The sequence below is a fragment of the Trichoderma harzianum genome (genome assembly GCF_003025095.1).
Source record: "Trichoderma harzianum CBS 226.95 unplaced genomic scaffold M431scaffold_7, whole genome shotgun sequence".
Lineage (NCBI taxonomy): Eukaryota > Fungi > Ascomycota > Sordariomycetes > Hypocreales > Hypocreaceae > Trichoderma > Trichoderma harzianum.
Genome location: NW_020209255.1, coordinates 1586697 through 1606130, shown reverse-complemented (window position 1 = coordinate 1606130; position 19434 = coordinate 1586697). Strand labels below are relative to the sequence as shown.

The 19434-nt window shown below is 47.6% G+C and overlaps 6 protein-coding genes and 2 non-coding genes across 8 annotated transcripts; 3 read left to right on the top strand and 5 right to left on the bottom strand.

Moving 5' to 3' along the window:
* The first annotated feature begins 41 nt into the window (after positions 1–41).
* On the top strand, positions 42–832 carry M431DRAFT_450081 (hypothetical protein). Its single transcript, XM_024915257.1, has one exon. It carries the CDS (start codon positions 168–170, stop codon positions 720–722), a length of 555 nt encoding a protein of 184 aa, XP_024773786.1. The 5' UTR covers positions 42–167; the 3' UTR covers positions 723–832.
* Positions 833–1114: 282 nt separating this feature from the next.
* Positions 1115–3436, top strand: M431DRAFT_496062 (hypothetical protein; the record flags this gene model as incomplete). Its single annotated transcript, XM_024917451.1, has 3 exons — positions 1115–1858; positions 1922–2148; positions 2209–3436. The coding sequence occupies 3 exons, from the start codon at positions 1115–1117 to the stop codon at positions 3434–3436; spliced, it is 2199 nt and encodes a 732-aa protein (XP_024773785.1).
* Positions 3437–3998: 562 nt separating this feature from the next.
* On the bottom strand, positions 3999–4078 carry M431DRAFT_t114. Its single transcript has one exon. It is a non-coding gene; the product is annotated as a tRNA-Glu (tRNA).
* A 252-nt stretch (positions 4079–4330) lies between these two features.
* On the bottom strand, positions 4331–4410 carry M431DRAFT_t113. Its single transcript has one exon. It is a non-coding gene; the product is annotated as a tRNA-Glu (tRNA).
* Positions 4411–5373: 963 nt separating this feature from the next.
* On the bottom strand, positions 5374–5897 carry M431DRAFT_6348 (hypothetical protein; the record flags this gene model as incomplete). Its single annotated transcript, XM_024921639.1, has 3 exons — positions 5374–5478; positions 5540–5575; positions 5634–5897. 3 exons carry the CDS (start codon positions 5895–5897, stop codon positions 5374–5376), a joined length of 405 nt encoding a protein of 134 aa, XP_024773784.1.
* A 3967-nt stretch (positions 5898–9864) lies between these two features.
* On the top strand, positions 9865–12030 carry M431DRAFT_496058 (hypothetical protein; the record flags this gene model as incomplete). Its single annotated transcript, XM_024917450.1, has 2 exons — positions 9865–9913; positions 9935–12030. The coding sequence occupies 2 exons, from the start codon at positions 9865–9867 to the stop codon at positions 12028–12030; spliced, it is 2145 nt and encodes a 714-aa protein (XP_024773783.1).
* A 47-nt stretch (positions 12031–12077) lies between these two features.
* M431DRAFT_450023 (hypothetical protein) lies at positions 12078–16172 on the bottom strand. Its single transcript, XM_024915256.1, has 3 exons — positions 16128–16172; positions 12531–16033; positions 12078–12402 (listed from the first exon to the last, which is right to left on the bottom strand). The coding sequence occupies exons 2-3, from the start codon at positions 16016–16018 to the stop codon at positions 12384–12386; spliced, it is 3507 nt and encodes a 1168-aa protein (XP_024773782.1). The 5' UTR covers positions 16019–16033; positions 16128–16172; the 3' UTR covers positions 12078–12383.
* A 746-nt stretch (positions 16173–16918) lies between these two features.
* Positions 16919–19370, bottom strand: M431DRAFT_509109 (hypothetical protein). Its single transcript, XM_024919234.1, has 4 exons — positions 19005–19370; positions 17688–18939; positions 17434–17636; positions 16919–17365 (listed from the first exon to the last, which is right to left on the bottom strand). Exons 1-4 carry the CDS (start codon positions 19137–19139, stop codon positions 16961–16963), a joined length of 1995 nt encoding a protein of 664 aa, XP_024773781.1. The 5' UTR covers positions 19140–19370; the 3' UTR covers positions 16919–16960.
* Between the last annotated feature and the right edge of the window lie 64 nt (positions 19371–19434).

Genomic DNA, 19434 nt, shown 5'->3' with positions numbered 1-19434 from the left:
CGACGCCGCTAGAGGCATGCTACTGATCGATGGTGCTGAGACGGCGCTGCGCCGGCGGAGTTCTGTTAGTGCTCCAGGTACTGTTGCGGCTCTCTCTATCTCAGAAAACCTTAGAGACAGGGATACGCCTCCTCCGCAGCGCTTACGCCTCAGCCCACACACGCGCTATGCCCAAACGGGCCGGCGTGTTAGGCAGCAGCCTGCGGTGGGCTGAGTCCGCCTGGTTTCTAATCCGCCGCATTCTGGCTGCTTTTCTTGTCTTCTCATCCCTCGACGCTCGTCTCTCAGCATATTCCAGCGGCCTCTCGCGGTGTACACATACAGATAGAGAGCCTGTCGTCTCTTTTCCCTCGTCACTTTTGTTTGTACTCGCTGCTCTTCGTACCGCTGCTCGTGCCCTGCACTCCTCTTCTCTCGCACACGCCCCCCGGCTCTCCGCTTTCCATTCCACTCCCTCGAGTGTCTCGGGTCCTCTCTTGGCTACCCTCCCCCCGTTTGTGCCGGAGTCCTTGCGTTCATATATCCAATTTACGCCCCGTCTTCCGTCGAGGCTTTTTTTTTCGCAACTCTCCGCCTGCTTCGCATCTCTCCTTTCTCATCAGATCTCATCTCGAGACGTTTATTGCTCCTGCTCCCGGCATCCTTACGAGCACAGCCTACTCTCAGCGAACATCGCCTCCAATCAACGAAATACAATTGGGCCTGTTCCTACTCGAGATTGATCGTCTGGACCACCGTCTGCTTTCCATTGACAGCCGCCACTGGTTCGCTTGCCCGTCCAGCATTGTGGATTCCGACCGCCCATTCACATTGAGCCTACTAATTGGTACGGGTTACTTCTTCTCTTTATTCATATATCTGTCCTGTCCCCTTCCCTGCTGGCCTTGACGCCTCAAAACTCGCCGTTTCCTTTTCGGTGTTTGCATAGCCCTCGTCTATCTCGGCCCTGTGACTCACACCTCTATCGACCCTCCTAAAGAGCCTCACTGCAACATCTGCTGTATCGACAAGGAAGCTAACCGCTTGTTGCTACGTTGTTAGGACTCTTGTGGCATATCTCATACATCTTCCCCACCTAGGGAAGGAAAAAAAACAATCCAGATCTAAGCCCGCCATGTCCTTCTCAACGAACCCCCGCAGAAGGACTCCGGTGACTCGTCCCGGAACCGACTGCGAACTGAACTTGTCTCTTAAGACGGCCATGGTCCTCCGAAAGGGTGCCACCTTCCACTCTCCTACATCTCCCAACGCTACATCTTCAGACGACGACTTCGTCCCTCCTCGGCTTACGAGGTCCCAGTCTGACTTTGATGATGTCGTCGACGCTGGCCGCCGTCGTATTGCTATGACTCTGAACGATATCGACGAGGCCCTCTCCAAAGCTCAAGACCTCTCGCTGTCCGACAAGAGTCCTAGGACCAAGACACTTCGGGATACAAGCCTGCCCGTCCCTCGCGGTTTCCTCGCCCCTCCCGTCGTCGACCCCGCCATGAACAAGGCCGAGTCTGAGCGACGGGTTCTCCGCCCTCGCTCCGTTCGACGCACAAGAAACCATGCCTCCGACAGTGGCATTGGCAGCTCAGTCGTTTCTGTAAACGACAAGTCTGCCGCCGACTCAACAAAGAAGCCCCAGGCCTCCGCCCTGACAAGGTCGGCCGCCTCGAGCACCACCGCGATGCTTCCCAGCCTCAGCCACCGCGCTGTCAACCGCATCCGCGAACACACTCTCCGCCCCCTCCTGGAGAAGCCCACACTCAAGGATTTTGAGCCCATTGTTCTGGATGTGCCCCGACGCATCCGATCCAAGGAAATTATTTGCCTGCGAGATCTTGAGAAGACCTTGATCTTTATGGCACCGGTAAGTCGACTTCTCACCGATGATGGAGTTTGGGGTGATGCTTATCGGATGTTACGTCAAAAGGAAAAGGCCAAGTCCGCCGCCTTATACCTTGATTTCTGCCTCACGTCCGTCCGCTGCATTCAGGCCACAGTCGAATATCTCACCGACCGCGAACAAATTCGCCCCGGCGACCGACCTTACACTAACGGATACTTTATCGACCTTAAGGAGCAGATTTACCAGTACGGCAAGCAACTCGCTGCCATCAAGGAAAAGGGCAGCCTTGCCGACGACATGGACATTGACCAGTACGTACCGCGCTTTATACCTCTCGTAGACCTGGAGAGCCCTGCTAATACCCCGTCAAGATCTGACGAGGTCCGTCTCTATGGCGGTATCGCTGAGAACGGCCGTCCTGCCGAGCTTGTCCGCGTCAAGAAGGACGGCACTGCCATCTCAATGGCCACTGGTAAAGTGATTGACATGGGCGAATCCCCCACACCTCTCAAGCGCTCCCTGAGCGAGCAGCGTGAGGACGAGGAAGAGATTATGCGATCCATGGCCCGCCGAAAGAAGAATGCCAGCCCTGAGGAGCTGGCTCCCAAGAAGTGCCGCGAGCCTGGCTGCACCAAGGAGTTCAAGCGCCCCTGCGACCTCACCAAGCACGAGAAGACTCACTCTCGTCCTTGGAAGTGCCCCATCCCTACTTGCAAGTACCACGACTACGGTTGGCCCACCGAGAAGGAAATGGACCGCCACATCAACGACAAGCACTCGGATGCCCCGGCCATGTTTGAGTGTCTGTTCAAGCCTTGCCCGTACAAGTCGAAGCGTGAGTCCAATTGCAAGCAGCACATGGAGAAGGCTCACGGCTGGACCTATGTTCGCACCAAGACCAACGGCAAGAAGGCGCCCAGCCAGAACGGATCTGTCGCTCAGCAGACTCCCCCTCTTGGCACTGTCTCTACTCCTTCAACCACGCCCAGCTACAGCGTGCCTACACCTCCGCAAGACCAGAGCATGACCAGCGACTTCCCTCTCTACCCCACCAATGCCGACTGGTTCGCCACTTACGGCGCTCAGCCTGAAGCCATTGATGCTATGGACCTGATTCTCGAGAACCCCTCTCCCGTCTCTGCCACATCCTCCTACGAGCAGTACCCTCCCTACCAGAATGGCTCTACCTTTATCATCAACGATGAGGACATCTACGCTGCCCACGTACAGATTCCTTCCCAGCTCCCTACTCCTGAGCAGGTTTACAGCAAAATGATGCCTCAGCAGATGCCGGTCTATCACGCCCAGCCTCAACCCTGCGCCACTGTTCCCATCATCGGCCAGCCGCAGTTCTCCCCCAATGCGCAGCAGAATGCAGTACTATACACACCGACCTCACTGCGCGAGGTCGATGAAGGCTTTGACGAGTCCTATGCCTCAGAAGGCGCTGACTTTCAGCTTTTCCCGGCAACAGTGGACAAGACAACGGATGTTTTCCAGTCCCTGTTTACCGAGATGCCAAGCGCAAACCTTGGCTTCTCTCAAACCACGCAGCCAGATATTTTCCAACAAATAGATTGGAGCAACCTTGACATCTAAACAAAAAAAAAAAAAAAATTCCCAGATGAAAGATTGACAGAAACTTCCCGGTGATATCTTTGCCATTGTACAAGACGTTACCAATACTTTACTCATTCACCACTACACTTTTGTTTTTTTAACGACTTTATGAGAAGGGTTCGGCAGTTTTAATGATAAAAGGATTGCCTTGTGTATTAAAGATTATTTTTCTATTTTCTCTTTCTCAATCTCATTCCACTTGGGTGGGTGCTTCATGGGGAAAGGAAGCCCTGAAACATAGCTGCATGTTTGACCGTATGGGTCGTAGAGGAGGAAAAACAGCTGGTTTGGATATGGGTATGGACAAATATTGCGATCTATTAAGACGCTGAAATTTGGCTTGCAGGGGTAAAGTTTGACTTTTTTCAACTCCATAAGAATGATAGAAGATTTATTCCATCTGTGCCATTGTGATTCGATCTGGTATAGTGATATGAATATGTTGCCTACATGTTGCCTTGCTTGGTTCGTAGACAAAAAAGAAACCCAAGGTATTATAAGCTCAAGGATCGTACTGCTCTTGAATGCCAAAAAGATAATTCTCCGATACTGGGAATCGAACCCAGGGCTGCTCGGTTCTGGGATGAGAGCGAGCGATGTTAGCCACTACACCATATCGGACATCAAGATCAAGCAGATGGTTTGTCACTTGACTCATTGGACGGCGAGGAACGTGAAGTAGATGATAACCCTTTCGTGGAATCTAGTCCGAGTCAGTTAGTAAATAGACTATTAGGGAAAAAAGATGAATGAATCGCGTGATACGCTAAGAATGGATCGGGGTGGCGAAAAGAAGAGTAGTTGGTTGTGTGAAGGATGTGGACTAGATAGACGAGATAATGGAGGGTAAAAAAGAGCAAAAAGAGAATTTGACTCCGATACTGGGAATCGAACCCAGGGCTGCTCGGTTCTGGGATGAGAGCGAGCGATGTTAGCCACTACACCATATCGGATGTGTTTGATGAAGGTGAACGAGATATTTGTGTATAGATTGGTTTGGATGCGGAATTGGACTTCGCATAGGACTTCATTGTGCCGCCTTTGCAAGGATATATTCACAGTCCAACACTGATACCGTCAAAATTTTTTGATATTCGTATTATTGTTCGTGGCTACGAGTGAGTCCTATCATCTTTAGCGTGGTTGCCTTGAGAAGCATCAGGCCGACATGCCTTACTCCCTAAGTACATAACTGATTCCGTGGAGAAATGCGGAGGTGCTTGATACCATCCGCTCACATAACTCCCTGCCTATTATAAATGTACTCTATATGTGTGCTTAGTAGACTGCACTGCCTATTATGGTACCTTGGTAGGTACTAGGTAAGGTAGATACATGTATTGAACTGTGGTCGATTCAGACTCTCTTCTCACAGGTCTTGGGGGGGAGTTAAAAATGCTGTGAAATTTTCAAACATCGGGAGCGACCAATTAAATAATGACACGAGCCGCCTTGAACAAACACAGACCCCCCCTTCGAAATGTCATCTATACGCAGAAAAGAGAAAATATTGCACAAAATAAAAATGTGCATATATAGGGATAGTGAGAGGACTATTCAGGATGGGTTTAATGCGTTCGGTGTGTGCAGATTGCCTGTTTCTGTGCTAATAATTGTCGATTCCCTCCTTTTTGTAAACCCTTTGGGCGATTTATATGCTTTTATACTGGCCAATGGAGAAACTCCTACTAAGGATGGAATAGAAAACTTTTCGCAATATTGATCAATATAGAGCAAATTACCGCATAGTTCATACAATAAGCGAGAGCATAGAGATACATGACTTCAAGCTAAACCTGTTCTTCAACTGCGTTCCATACTAGTCATGAAGTAATGACCTTGTACCGTTATTATCAATGGCGGGATAGAAATACGGAACTGATTGCATGTGTATTGAATTGTGAACCGCCAATATTCTAGTTGAGAGGGATAATGTATGTCCATTGCTCAAAGGGGCCGGCGAGAGTCATGAAACCGCCCTGTTCACAAGCTCCGACGCCGAGGAGGGCATTGACATTATTCTATATTTGTAATGTCGTGTCAGTATTGGCCAAAATTCTCAAAAGAAAGGCTGAAGCGTACAAGACAGATGAGTTCGGACGTGATGAAACGAAGGGCCTATTGCTCAAAAGGTTAGTATTATGCTGGGCAATGGACTAACGTGTAAGTCACGTACAAGCTCGACGCCATAGATTTTGCCATCTTCTGCCAAGATTCCGTCTTCGAGGGCGGTCTGGGAGATCTGCAGTGCCTCAGATGGAAAGGTGGACTGGGTGCAGAGTTTATTTCCCCAGTCTACCTTGACCTGGTAATCGAGATCGAGGATGGACTGAGGGATGGGGGTGCTTTCTGTTCCTGGTATGGGGTAGCAGTATCGCACATCGGCTGTCGCAGGGAGGACGAGGCATAGAGTGGTGAGGATGGCTGTTGTCAACCGCATGGTGGAGATGGCGTTTGGCTGTTACTTGAGATTGAAAAGAAGGTAATGAAAAGGGCGAGAGTGATGGTTTGGTTGACTGAGATAAACTGGTGGAAGCTATCTATCTATATATAGATACTCTGTTGACGCTGGAAGGTTTCGGTGACTACAAGTACATATAATAGCAATTACTGACGTTCCCAAATAGTGACATACCTCGGGCTAATGGGTGGAAGAGTTTCGATATTTGCTGTCCTGTGTATATTACCTATACGAGGAAGGTTGCATCAAGCTTATGTTGTTTAAGGTCCAGCTCTGTATCTTAGCGAGCAGTCGATGTACAAACCTGTATTACAGATCATATCTGGGGGATCCTATTCCCGGAGGAGGCTTTATGGATGGTAGTAGTAGCGGTACTCTGGCAAGTGAATTTTTGACTATTGGCTACATGTAGATATTCGTTCGTCCCTTGACATGATACGAGAGAATATATTCAAAATTGAGCCTAGAAACTATTTTATCCGCATCATATATGCCCATCAGCTGATTCGAAAACACACATAGTTGCACGAATATGTCTCCGCAAGACGAAATCGCAAGGCAATTCTGGACTCTCAACGGGGATTTTAGATGTATTACCAATCAGTGATATTTTTAGATGCCTGCGAGCTTTAATAGCTTGTGACGAGTGGTACGATTTAATTAATTCTTGTAAAGACGGTAACTGGATGGGAATTTGACGATGTGCTGCATCCGGTGAGTATGCTGCATGTAAGCTGCACGTTGTATGAATAAGTAAAGCCAAGCCTTACAGGCCCTCAATACGATTCACGACCTAGCCTAGTACAGGCAACTTGGTGGGATCTAGATCTACTCAATAATTGCCTAAATGCATGTTTATACAAGAGTGAAAGATACAGGTGCGTCCGCAATCTGGGTAAAAAGCCATGATAAATCGGGGTTGCTGTAATAGGCCTCATTCCGTTTTGGCTAAAAGTCGTCGTGTACTTTCACATATGCAGCTCTTTTGAGGGGCATGGTATGTGACGAGGCAATTTATAGCGATTAGTTATTAGTTAAGGCAGAAAGGTTTCAGTGGAATATAATCACATGCTTGTTTGGTTGAACATTCGAGACCCTGCTCGTGGGCAAGCTGAACTTATTAAGTCACGGAGTATAGATGATTTATACTCATTTGGCATATATACTCACACATATACCCTTGCCGAGATGTTTTATATAACATCTATGGTGAGCTATATTTGAAATGTATATTAATCGAATAACATTTATACATCTATACATATGTGTTTTCCATATCGTGAGATGGCATATGACAATATGAGCTGTGCTGTGCATTAGCATCTAATTCTTGCTTGTTACTAGCAGTAAGTATGGATGATTATCATTATTTTTGTGACTTTATGTAACTCCAAGAATGTATATTTTGTACTTGAACTCGCCCAGAAAATCTATGCGCGGAGCTCAGCGAAGCTGCCTCTTTGATGACCCTTTCTTCTTCACCATGTCAGTTCAGTGATTGACATGAAGAGCACAAAATATACAACGCCACAGAAAATTTCTGAGGAAAAGAATTTCTACGTAACGCAGCCGCAAATTTACTCTACAAGTCTAAATCTAGGTTTAGTTTCATATCCTATCTACTTTGAGGCGAGACTAATTTTATCTCGTATGCAATGAGCTATACTGATCATCATAGAGGTCGAGTCTACATGTTCGAAGCGCATTTTAGAGCCAAGTTTATAGGAGTATGCGAATTCTTTCCTGTGTAAGTGACCTCGGCGCAGTTACATCCGGGCTTGGAGACACAGTCATCAATGGCATTCTGCGCCCCCTCCCTTACGCTCGAATCATTTCCGAAGAGTCATCCGGCCTCGACTTGCTTTAATTCGTTCATGTTAAGACACAGCGCCATCTTTTTTTCAGCTACAGAGTAGATTACAAGAGTCCAATCAAAGGCATTCTCATATCAGGACTGAAAGTGCCAGAGCTTGCTGTTCCCTGTCTTATTTGCATCTATTTCCTCTTCATGTGGAGAATAGTAAGCGACGATTGGTCGCCCACTCCCCAAGCATTTAGGCAGCATCAGCACCCTCATATCAATCCTTCCTAGGCGAACTGCATAGCATTGCATTGGCAACTTAGAACAGCCAATTGACCTGGCATGCGTTGGCGGGCTGTGCAGCGCATTTATCGCACAATTTCACATATCACTCCTCCCTACAGATTAATAGTCACAGGTGATTGGGCCCTGTCTTGAGATCCTTGTTACCCCAGCCACCTCGTGCTTATAACTTCTTTACTATCCATTTTGCATCAAGTGCCGTGAATAGAAATACATATAACTAGGCAGCAGCTCCTCTAGTCTCAGTAAAGCTAGGCATACTACTGATATGCCTGAACTTAGATGCTCGTTTGGTTAACAAGCTCCTTCGGCTGGATGTAGTCACCGATTTAATAATCGATCCGGGGAAGAAGTATAAATCTAGGTGCTTTTTATTCTTTTCTCCTCATTTATAGATGCTCTGTGTGCTTGTTTGTAAATTGACGTTGAATCTCGGCTGTATCGTTCCAAATCCTATCATAGTGGTTTTGCTATTATGGACGGCAACGTGGAAGAGGTCCTTGACCAACAGCCACACCCGGAATCCCATGGCGACAAAGACTCCAATATTACTAAAGAGGGTACTCCAAACGATGAAGCCCTCCCGTCTAATGCTTCAGACGAAACCGATGACACAGACAACGAGCTTCCATGTGTGACACCTGTGACTACCTCATCTGAAGACGCAGATGAAAGAAAGACCGACTTGGAATCTATTGCTTGCCCTGAAGGGGATGGCCGAGAAATAGCTGATATCTCTCCGGTAGCGGATGATAAATCTTCTTCACCAGAACCGGTTGCAGAGAGCGCCCGCAGTGACGAAAAAAGTCAGGATCCCAATGAGACACCTGTTACTAAAACCGAATCAGAGTCAACAACCCCTACAACCGTTGATAAAGATGAAACCAAAGACGTCGAATCAACAGAGAGCAAACCCCAAGATGCCATTGACGGAGAAGATGAAGACCAGACCAAGCCCACCAACAACGAAGATGAGACCAACCCTAGCAACAACGAAGATGAAACCAAGGCCAGCAACGATGAAGAGGAGACCAAGCCCGGCAACGAGGAGGCCGACAATTTCCCACCCCTTGAAGAAACAGATCAAAACCAATCTCAAAAGGAGAACGTAGATGAAGACCAATCTGATTCTAGTCCTAAAACCGAACAAGAGGTTGATCCTGCTACCATATCCTTGCCCGAATCGCCATATTTCAACCCCTTTGATAATAAGGTACCTTCGCGTCGTGGATCCATTGACAACATTCCTCCTCTAGATGATACGTCAGCAAATGACGAGCCTCCTGTGGAGTCATTTGCAAAGGAGGACTGGATGCGTCAGAAAGAGAAGCTGGGCGAAAAGAATGAAGCCCTCGATAAGGTGATGGAAATGGTGGGACTTGAGTCATCTAAGATGGCTTTCTTAGAGGTCAAAGCCATGATTGATGCGTCGCGCAGTCGACAGGGGAAGTTGAGACGACAAGATCTTAACCTCGTTCTGGTGGGAAACCCAGGAACCGGTAAGGCGACCAATTCGTCCTCTCCTTTTCATCATGGCAGCAGACAGAGAAGAGCTGTGAACTGATAATGTTTTAGGAAAGCGAACGTTGGCAAACCTTTATTACGAGTTTCTTCGTGATTGCCATGTCTGGGGTCGAAACTCGACTTCCCACGTTTTTGTAGAAAAATCAGGTCACACGCTCAGCTCGAGATCGTACATGAGGGAACTCAAGGATGCTCTGTCAAAAGGAGTAAGTCATCGGCCCTGTGTTTGCTAGGCATCTTAACGGTTTACTGAATTTGTAATAGGTACTTTATATCAGCGATGTGGAGTTTGCAGATAGCGACTCACGCGCATACCTAATGGAGATGTTAAAGGACATATCTGAAAAGGTTGTCGTTGTCCTTTCAGGTTCTTTCAACCGCATTCCAGAAGTTCTAGGAAGCTCTCCAGCAGCCAGATGGCTATTCCCACGCCAACTACACTTTGAAGACTATAATGACGATGAGCTTCGAAGAATATTTGTTCAAATGGTCGGGCAAAACTCGTTCAAGATAGAGCAAGGATCCCTGGGGCCATTTCCGCGCATAGTGGCTCAACGCGTCGGTCGTAGCCGCGAGGAACATGGATTCGGAAACGTACACGAGCTTCGTCTGGCATATGGAAAGATACTGGAGCGACACTCGACCCGCATTCGACAAAGGGTGTCGGAAATCGAGGACTCGTGGACTGAGACGTTGCCGGATGAACACTTGTTAACGGGACAAGACATCATCGGCCCTGAGCCTGAGGACGTCCGAACAAAGAGCAAGGCATGGCAAGAACTTCAGAAGATGGCCGGGCTGGAAGAGATCAAGACAGCCGTCAATCAGCTCCTCAGCCGGTCAAAGATCAACTATCAAAGGGAGATTAACGGCATGAAGCTGCTAAAGACGTCTCTTAACCGGATTTTCATTGGACCTCCTGGCACAGGAAAGACTACCGTGGCCAAGCTCTATGGCCAAATTCTGGCTGACATTGGTCTGGTCTCCAGCCGAAAAGTCATCTACAAGACCCCGGGCGACTTCATCGGCCAGTATATCGGCGAATCAGAAACCAAGACCAGCGCAATTCTTGATTCGACCAAAGGCAAGATCTTGATCATAGACGATGCGCACATGTTTTACCATGGCAGTGAACTTGGATCCAACGAAACAGACGAGTTTCGACTGGGTTGCATTGACATTCTCGTCTCCAAGATCCACAACAAGCCTGGTGAAGACCGTTGTGTGCTCCTCGTCGGATACCCAGATAGGATGGAAGAGATGCTCCAAAAGTGTAACCCAGGGTTACGACGGCGATTCCCGCTTGAAGAAGCCTTCCGATTCCATGACTATGATGACAACCGGCTCCAAGAGATTCTCGACATCAAGATGGAGGAGGACGGAATTAGAGCCTCGCCAGAAGCAATGAAGGTCGCAGCAGAATTACTGTGCCGGGCAAGAGATAGGCCAAACTTTGGCAACGGCGGTGATGTCGTCAATTTCTTGAACCAGGCCAAAGTCAGGCACAGGGAGAGGATGTCGAAGATCACGGATGTTGATGCGATGGATATTGTGCTTGAGCCCGAAGACTTTGATCCTGAATACAACAGAGGCGCTACCGCTGCTGATAGATGCCGAGCGCTCTTCAATGGACTAATTGGATTTGAAGACACTATCCAGCGATTCCAGACTTACCAGCGTATAGCTGAGAACCTGAGACGCAACGATAAGGATCCTCGGGGCATCATTCCGTTCACATACATCTTCAAGGGTCCTCCGGGCACTGGAAAAACGCACACTGCTCGCATCATTGGCCAAATCTTTTATGACATGGGATTCCTCTCTACCAATGAGGTGATTGAGTGCTCTGCGACGCATCTCATTGGAAAGTATGTCGGCCATACCGGGCCCAAGGTGGTTGAGCTGTTTGAGCGGTCGTTGGGAAAAGTCCTGTTCATCGACGAGGCATACCGCCTAGGATTTGGCGGCGAGGGTAATTTTACGAATGAAGCAGTTGGAGAAATTGTCGATTGCATGACCAAGCCACGCTATTACCGAAAAATGGTTATTGTCATGGCCGGATATACTCACGATATGGACCGTCTCATGAAAGTTAATGCCGGACTCCGGGGACGGTTTGCCACGGAGATAATGTTCACTCCCATGGGCTCCGAGTCTGCTTTGAAGCATCTTTGCAACCTGATAGCCAAGCAGGATATCCAGCTTTTGGAAGCTGAGGACGGCTCGAATGTCCAAGAAACTGGAATCATGATGAGCCTGTTCGAGATGCTGGCAAAGACAAAAGGCTGGTCAAACGGACGAGATATGCAGACACTTGCTGGTGTAGTAACGGAATACGTGTATGGAAATATAGATGGTTTTGATCAGTGGCAAGGCAGAGGGTTATGCATCACTAGGAAGGATTTGATCAGATTGATGAGGGATATGCTTCAGCAACGAATGAAAGGAGGAATGAACGAAGTGGTATTAAAGGAGGTAGACTAAACTACAGGCAGCTTGTTTACAAATCAGAGAAAAAAAGGTTAAAAGAGATATAAATACGATTTCCATGTATGATGTTTATGATAAACTCGTTGAATCTGCGCTACGTCTACCAATCTAGCTAGATATTATCCTTACAATGATAGTAATGCCTCTATTCCCTCTACCTTTTCCAGGGTAGAAAGCGATCAAGCAACGACTTCGATGAGTGTTGGTGAGAATAACCCGATCCGGCCACTTCAGCATAAGTAACTTTTTGTGACGCATTCGCAGGACCCTTCATGGGTCTTAAACCCTCACCACTTTTCTCTGTTCTCGCTCTGTCATCCCCATCAACCGAATAAGATGACCGATGATCATGTTTCTTCTTCGATGCTTTTGTTGACTGATTAGAAGCCGCTTCGCCTTTTGCTTTATGCGCGTTGCGTTTGCGAGAGCTGACTATCGGCACGCGATATGGCCGCTCACGATAGGTGTCTTCGAGTGAAGAATCTATGACATACTTGATGTGCTCCAAGTTCTCCCCAAAATGCTTCAACTGATACAGCTTCTCCACCAACGCGCCGACTCCTCGCTGGTCCAGCAACGTGTCTTCGGGGCAGGCAGGATCATCAATGTTCTGCTTGAAAGTTTCAACCAGTTCCAGATGAATCTGTCTGTCATCTTTCAGTGCCTGGAGCCGCTTCTTATTTGGGTCCATGGAAAGGCCTCGCTGTCGGCCAGCTTCGATGACACCGGTCTCGTCCTGGATGAGCAGGTCAAGGTAATCCAGCGTGGCATCGTTGATGACGGAGATGGAGTTTTGTCTCAAGAAAAGACAGAAGCGAGCAGCAGCACGTCGAATCTCGTCGAGCTCCTCGTTGTACTCCTTGATATCCCGGTCCAATCGGGCGAGGAGTGTCTGACGCAGCGTCAAGTCGTCAACCTTGGCCTTCAACTGCCTTTCTATCTCGGTATCTACAACCTGGACTTTGACCTCTGATAGTTCATAGAGGATGTGTAGGTGCTCTTGCCAGCGGTGGCGGCAACGCAAGCAATTACTTGTACGACGAAAAGCTGCACAGTTGATGAGACCAGGATCGGCGACGACATCTTCCTTGACATTGTTAAGAGAGCACACAGGATGGCAGTGCGTTTTGTAGATAGTGACAACCACTCCGTCATCAAGGCCACTATCTTTAAAGTCACAGCAGTCGGGATTCTTGCAAACCGTGCGAGGCCTGTTCAACTTGGTAGCCTTGAACTGGATTTTCTCCAAGCGCAACTTCTTGCGAAGATTGCTAGCCGTCAGCTGCGTGTCATTCAGCTCAGCCCTCTTATTTTCGCACAGTTGAATGTTCTTCCGGATAGACTCCGAGATGGTGGCCATGGGTTTCGTCAGCTCCATTATCAACTTGCGTGCTCCGTTCAAGCTTGACGTGCTGGTGACGGGATGAGGCGGAGTTGATGCAAAGTAGTTTAGAAGTCTATGCGTCTCTTTGCTCGAGTGTTCCCAGCTTCGACGGAAATCTTCTTCGTTGGCCATCGGAATGCCCTGCTTATATGCTGCAAGGTATCGGAAGCTCTCCGAGTCGAAACAATACGTAGTTGACGTCGAGAGCGTGATGGGTATATCGGCATGTCCATCGAGCAAAGCTTTGAGGGGCTTGAACGTGTCACCCGGCGTATAGTTGGAAATGCGGGTGTTAGTGAAGCCAAAAGCCATATTCTTGGCCGCACTGCGGTGAAGATGAGTGAGGAGTTCTTTGACGCAGTATTTGAATGTGATGGTGAGGCGTGCATTGTTGGACTTGACCAGCACCAAGATACCGTGCAGTTTGTCATAGGGGCTAATCGTTTGGAGAATATCAGCCATATTTTCTTTATCATAGGATTGACCTCTGGTATCTCCAATGCCGGGTGTATCGATCAATCGATAAGTTCTTGCTCCAATCATGACCGAATGAACAACCGATTTTTGCGTTGCCGAGTTCCCCGTCGATCCATCTGCTTCATCATCACGCCCACCAATTTTGACGTTGTGTACCTGAATGTCTGTTGCTGTATTCTCCCTATCCATGGTTTGGAGAGAGAACGAGCAAGGAATGACAGACTCGAGCTTGTCGGCTTCTTTTGCTTCATCCAATGTAGAATAAGTTAGATAGTTGACAAAAGCGTTGATGAATGTCGACTTTCCCACTCCAGTCTCTCCAAGGATGAGAATATTGATGTAGTTGTCCTCGCTCAATTGGCCCAAAAGCTTGCGAAGCTCGTCCACCTCGTATGTCTTGTAGTCAGCCCCATGCTTGGGGTTATTGCACTTAAACTCATAAGTGCTGAAGAGACCACGGCCGCAATCACAATAGAAAAAGTCGTCACTGTATCCGTATTCGATTGCTGCGAAGCATTGTGGGCAGGTCCATTCTAAATGACCTGAATTGCACCCCGGGCTCGGGCAGGGTATCTTAACAATACGCCTTTTGACTGGTCGTTGGTCATTGCTCTTATCCAGATTGCCGGCAGAGCATTGAGCGAAGCACATTGAAGCGATAAATTGGCGGTGTCCGAGCAAATCAAAGATACTCTCTTTTTCGCCCTTGTACTGAGCAATGCGTGACATTCCTTGACACATATGGGAGTCTGTTGCGTCATGGTCCATGATGTAGACAGGCATCCGCTCATCTCGTTGGCCAAGTAACTCCAGAAGTAGGGTAAAATTGTCATTCCATTCCTGTTTCTGGTCCATTGCGACGGAATCAAAGTGAAAGATATAGTAGCTAGTATCTTTGTGGGCCTTTTTTACCATCTCGAGGGAAAGCCCATTGTGGCCGATGTAGTGTGAGCCCTGAGCAACGGCACTGGCGATGAATTCGAGTTTGTCAGTTTCTCGCCCGACAATAGTAGAGACTTGCTTTGGTGGAGGATTTTTCGAGACAATATGGCGATACAAATCCAATAGCAATGAATGGTCTTTCTTCCCCTGTCGCACACCCAGCAAGACGTGGAAAAGCTCATTAGATGCCCACTTCTTAGCCTCATCCAAGTGGTTGATGGATTGTGAGACCTCATTGATATGCTCTTTGGATACATGCATGAAATGACTCGCCAGATAGGCATAGTAGTTTTGAAGCGCAACAATGGCAGTTTCTAAATCGTCGAAGAAGTGTATGAAATTGGTAAGATGATCCATTCTGACCGGTCTCAAGTTGTACCGAAACACCTGGGGAGAAGGCAGAATATACGAAAGCATATTGACAGGAATCATGGTGTATTCGATTGGCCATCCCTTTCCGCCGCTTTCTTGTCGGATATGGTCTGGCACAATGCGAATGAAATCGCATACTTCAGCCACATCCTGCATTACCAGACCTTCTTTTTCAAACACGTCGCTGTATAAAAGGAGGTTATTGCAAAATTCCATTTCATGGCTCACTGTCGATGGTGACTGCGGTGTGATGTAGCCAGCCTCAATGGAAGATGTTAAAACCTCCAGGTCCCGATTAAAAGTCGCCTCTTCGCCTTCAGACAGTCCTGATGTGCTGGACGTGGGACAACAAGCTGCGACGATTGTCCGTAATCCCCACTTGATTCCAATCACCACATGAGTGCAGTCGCTGGTCTGCAAAGGAGCTGAACCACCGCTCGAGTGGAAGGCTTCGGTTAAATTGACCAGTGTCTGCACCACGGTTGAGAATTGATGGATAATAGCGGCACGCCCTCCATTGCTTGGCACAAAGTCACGAAGAAAGACTGCAGCGCCTTGGAGCTCAATAATTCCAGAAAGAATATTGACCGCAGTGGCGTCGTCGATATGGAGATCTTTAAATACATCTCCATACGAAGCACATCTCGAGATGGTGATATCTGTCTGAGGAGTTTGCTTTGTTGACACATAATTATCCGACGGACCTCGAGATAAAACTGAAGCATTCAGAAATCTGTCTGTTTTTGCATCGTACAAAGTTCCGATTTCTGCAACTCTTCTGAGAGCCGGAACCACTTGATCTTCCATGGTTCGATGATTTGTCTTGGATAACCTCAAGAAGATTAGTATTTCTCTCCATTCAACCCAAGATGGGTGTGAATTGTATCACTATATATACTTGTGACAACACACGTACTTATTTCAACGTTGAAGAAGATATGAGTGGTATGCAGGGAACTTTCATCAAGAGGCCACTATAATTGGAGACTGCACAACACGCGTAGGCAAGCCTAGATCGCATGTGAATGCTACTTGCAGGCCTCCCGCTTCCCATTAATCGCATGCCTGCATAAGCGGATTGGGTAGGTCAATGAATTGCCGGCCAACGATGTATTGGATGCATGTACTAAGTCTGCATAGCGGCCTGAAAACTCTCTTGCCGAATCACTCACAATTTGCCAAATTCGAGGACCATCTCTCTCTCTTGTTACGTGTAAGTGCATAGGCATGTTCTATCCCTCAAATTCACATGTATTTCAGGTAGGCCCCCAGCAGTAGCCATGACGGTTACATGCCGTGATAAATGCAGAAATCCTTCAAAATGTTATATATCCCCAACAAATATGTATGCAGATACGTCAAAGTGAATAGTATCTGCTTGTTCACTATCTTGAAATTTCTGACCGCCTGATCAGCATAGTTGCCGATGTGTCTTGCCTTACTGCGTATCACAATATGTGTAACGCTTTGACGTACCCTTTATCTTTTTGGGTGAGCATCGTGAAATCTGCTCATTGAATTCATGTAGCCACCAGAACCACGTAGTACAAAAAACTGCCTTGCCCAATGTGCACAAGCCTTGTTGTTTCCTCTACTGAGTGACAGATCTGGGTTGAAAGACCTGACATGTAAGAGCAATGAACAACACCATCCCTTATTTCTTAAGCAAGTCTTACTGTAAACTGAAAAAAAAAAAAAAAAAAAAAAAAACATTTTTGGTGACGACTAAATGCAAATCTACTATCATGCTTAAGCAGCTGCCTTCGTAACCGGCAACATCTTGCCAACAATCTCCCCACCATCCACGTTAATGACAACATCTCGCAAAGTATTCTGTTCCTCAATCTCCTCATCGTCGTCAAGGTATGCATCCAGAACAATCCGCTTGACCTTTTCCGCGCCTGCCTTCAGACTGCGTGCTCCCAACTTGTTGTGATAATGTGCCTTTGCAAGAGTTGAGCACACGGTACCATCCCTTCGAATCAGTAACCTGATGTCACCGATAAGCCGCTCAGCTGGGCCCTTGATTAGGCTTATAGGCAAACGCAGTTCTTGTGCCAATTCTAATAAACATTTGTGGGTGATGACGGCTTGTTCGCCAGCAGAGAAGGGGAGCAGGGGAATGAAATCAGAGATGCGCCCTGTCACGGGCGCCTGAGTATCCAAGTTAGCCATCAGCAGCAGCTGGAAGCATCATTCAAGCGTAAATAGAAGAGGCTTACACCGAATTTCTGAAGAAACCCTTCTTGTAACTGCTGGCAAAGCTTCCCTCGCAGCCGAGCTCTCTCATCTGCATCATCACCGGCAATGGCGTCGTTGTGGTCATAAAAGTCAAGAATGGTGTCGTCAAGGGCGTTTGTGGCCATTATCCAAATTGTATTAGAGCAATTAATCCTATCACCCGTTCGTCTGTCTCTGTATTCGCCTATCTCACAGATTAGCCCCCGTAACAGTCATCGTCTATCAGGTGTCATACCATTGTCAAATGGAAGTAGCAAACTTTGGTGGATCTCTGACGTCGTCTTCTCAAATTCATCCAAGAAAACAATACACTGTCTACCGGAATGCTCCACGAGAAAGTTGTTGACTGCTGATCCTCTTTGGTAGCCATGGTAAGGCGCCCTGGGCCCAAATAGCTCCATCTCATGAGTGAAGGTGGTACAATCAACCACTTCCAAGTCTAGCGATAGAAGATGACCAAGCTGCCGTGCCAACTCGGTCTTTCCGTGGCCACTGGGGCCGGCGAAGCACAGAACCAATGGCTGTTTCGCGGGCATCATGAGGTGAGTGAGCAACCTCTGGATGAGGAGCTCGCTGGCAACGGTTTGGCCAACAAGGAAATACGGGATGCCCAGCAACCCCTGACAATTTTTAATCTGAGCGATCTGCCGCATTTTCTTTGAGGGTGGCTTCATCTTCGTGGACTTTTCCAAAAAGTACCTCTGTGTGAGATTGATGTTCCTTGCGAGCCTAGTCTTTGTGAACGGAGAGCACCACGCAGTCTCTGAAGCAGCTGCAATCACATTCTTGCCTTTCTCCTCGACGCTTGTGGCTTCGTCTCGTAGATACGGTGCGAATAAGTCCATTGGAATGGAATGAGGGGAAGCACCTATGCTGAGAAGAACACATACCATGTTTGTTGTATCAAGCTGCAGCGTCTCTCCACACATGATGGCAAATGCTAATAAAGGGACTTGGAAAGCCTCATATACAGCACTCACACTAGCTCCAAACTCGGTCAAGAGGCGTACCATATTCTCGTCATTTGACTCAACGGCGTAGAATATGAGAGGAAATCCCATGACGTTGGCATTGATATCTTGCCCAAGAAGTCTTGGATCGTAAGTGTTCAGATAGCTTCGGAGACGATAGGCCTTGACCCCATGCTGAATGGCTGCGGCAAGGCTATCGGGGCTAAAGTCATCCTCCGTGGAGATTTCCAACCAAGGAAGACGAGGCAAAGTGAAATCCCATTCTTGAGGAGCGCTGTCTCTGGCTGTATCATGTATGGACTCTTGGGCGTCACTCTGGTATCCCATATCGGAGGATGTTCTATAGGACATGGCGGAATTAGATCGTGAACTAAAAGGACCCTTGGATGGTGGATTGCTTTGTGCAAGCTCCAAAAATTCCGGCGTTGATGATGGTGATTCGTCCGTCAAGTCTTGAGTGTATGATTCCACAAGACGATGATGCTTCTCGGCCTCATCAACATTATTGTTGCAAATCTAAAAGTCCATCAGGAAAAAGTGACAACTTGACAATTGAAGCAATCTTGAATTATGCTTTTTACCTTTAACAGAGTAATTGCTCTCTTTCTAGAACAGCCACACCTCTTCATCAAACTTTGAATGAGTTTATCATCCGCCATATTCGGTTTGATGTCCATCCAGAAAACGGACTGTGTATCAGACTGGGTATCGGACATTGAGTATTGCTCTAGTAATTTTGGTAAGATATAGACTGGGAAATCGAAATAAAGGATCCGTTCAGGGACTGCTCTGGAGGGCTACAAAGAAGCGACATTACATGTGTGTTACACGCACGTTACATGTAGCTAAGCGCTCAATGATTCCCTGATGTTGGCGGGCCTCCCGAATTGACTCGATGCTGGCAACCAGCCAAAACTCAACACATATTGCATACAGATGGAATCCTGCTTTTCCCTTGCATGTAAGAGAATCGTTGGGCTCGAATCGCGCGGTGAGTTATCCGGACTTCCG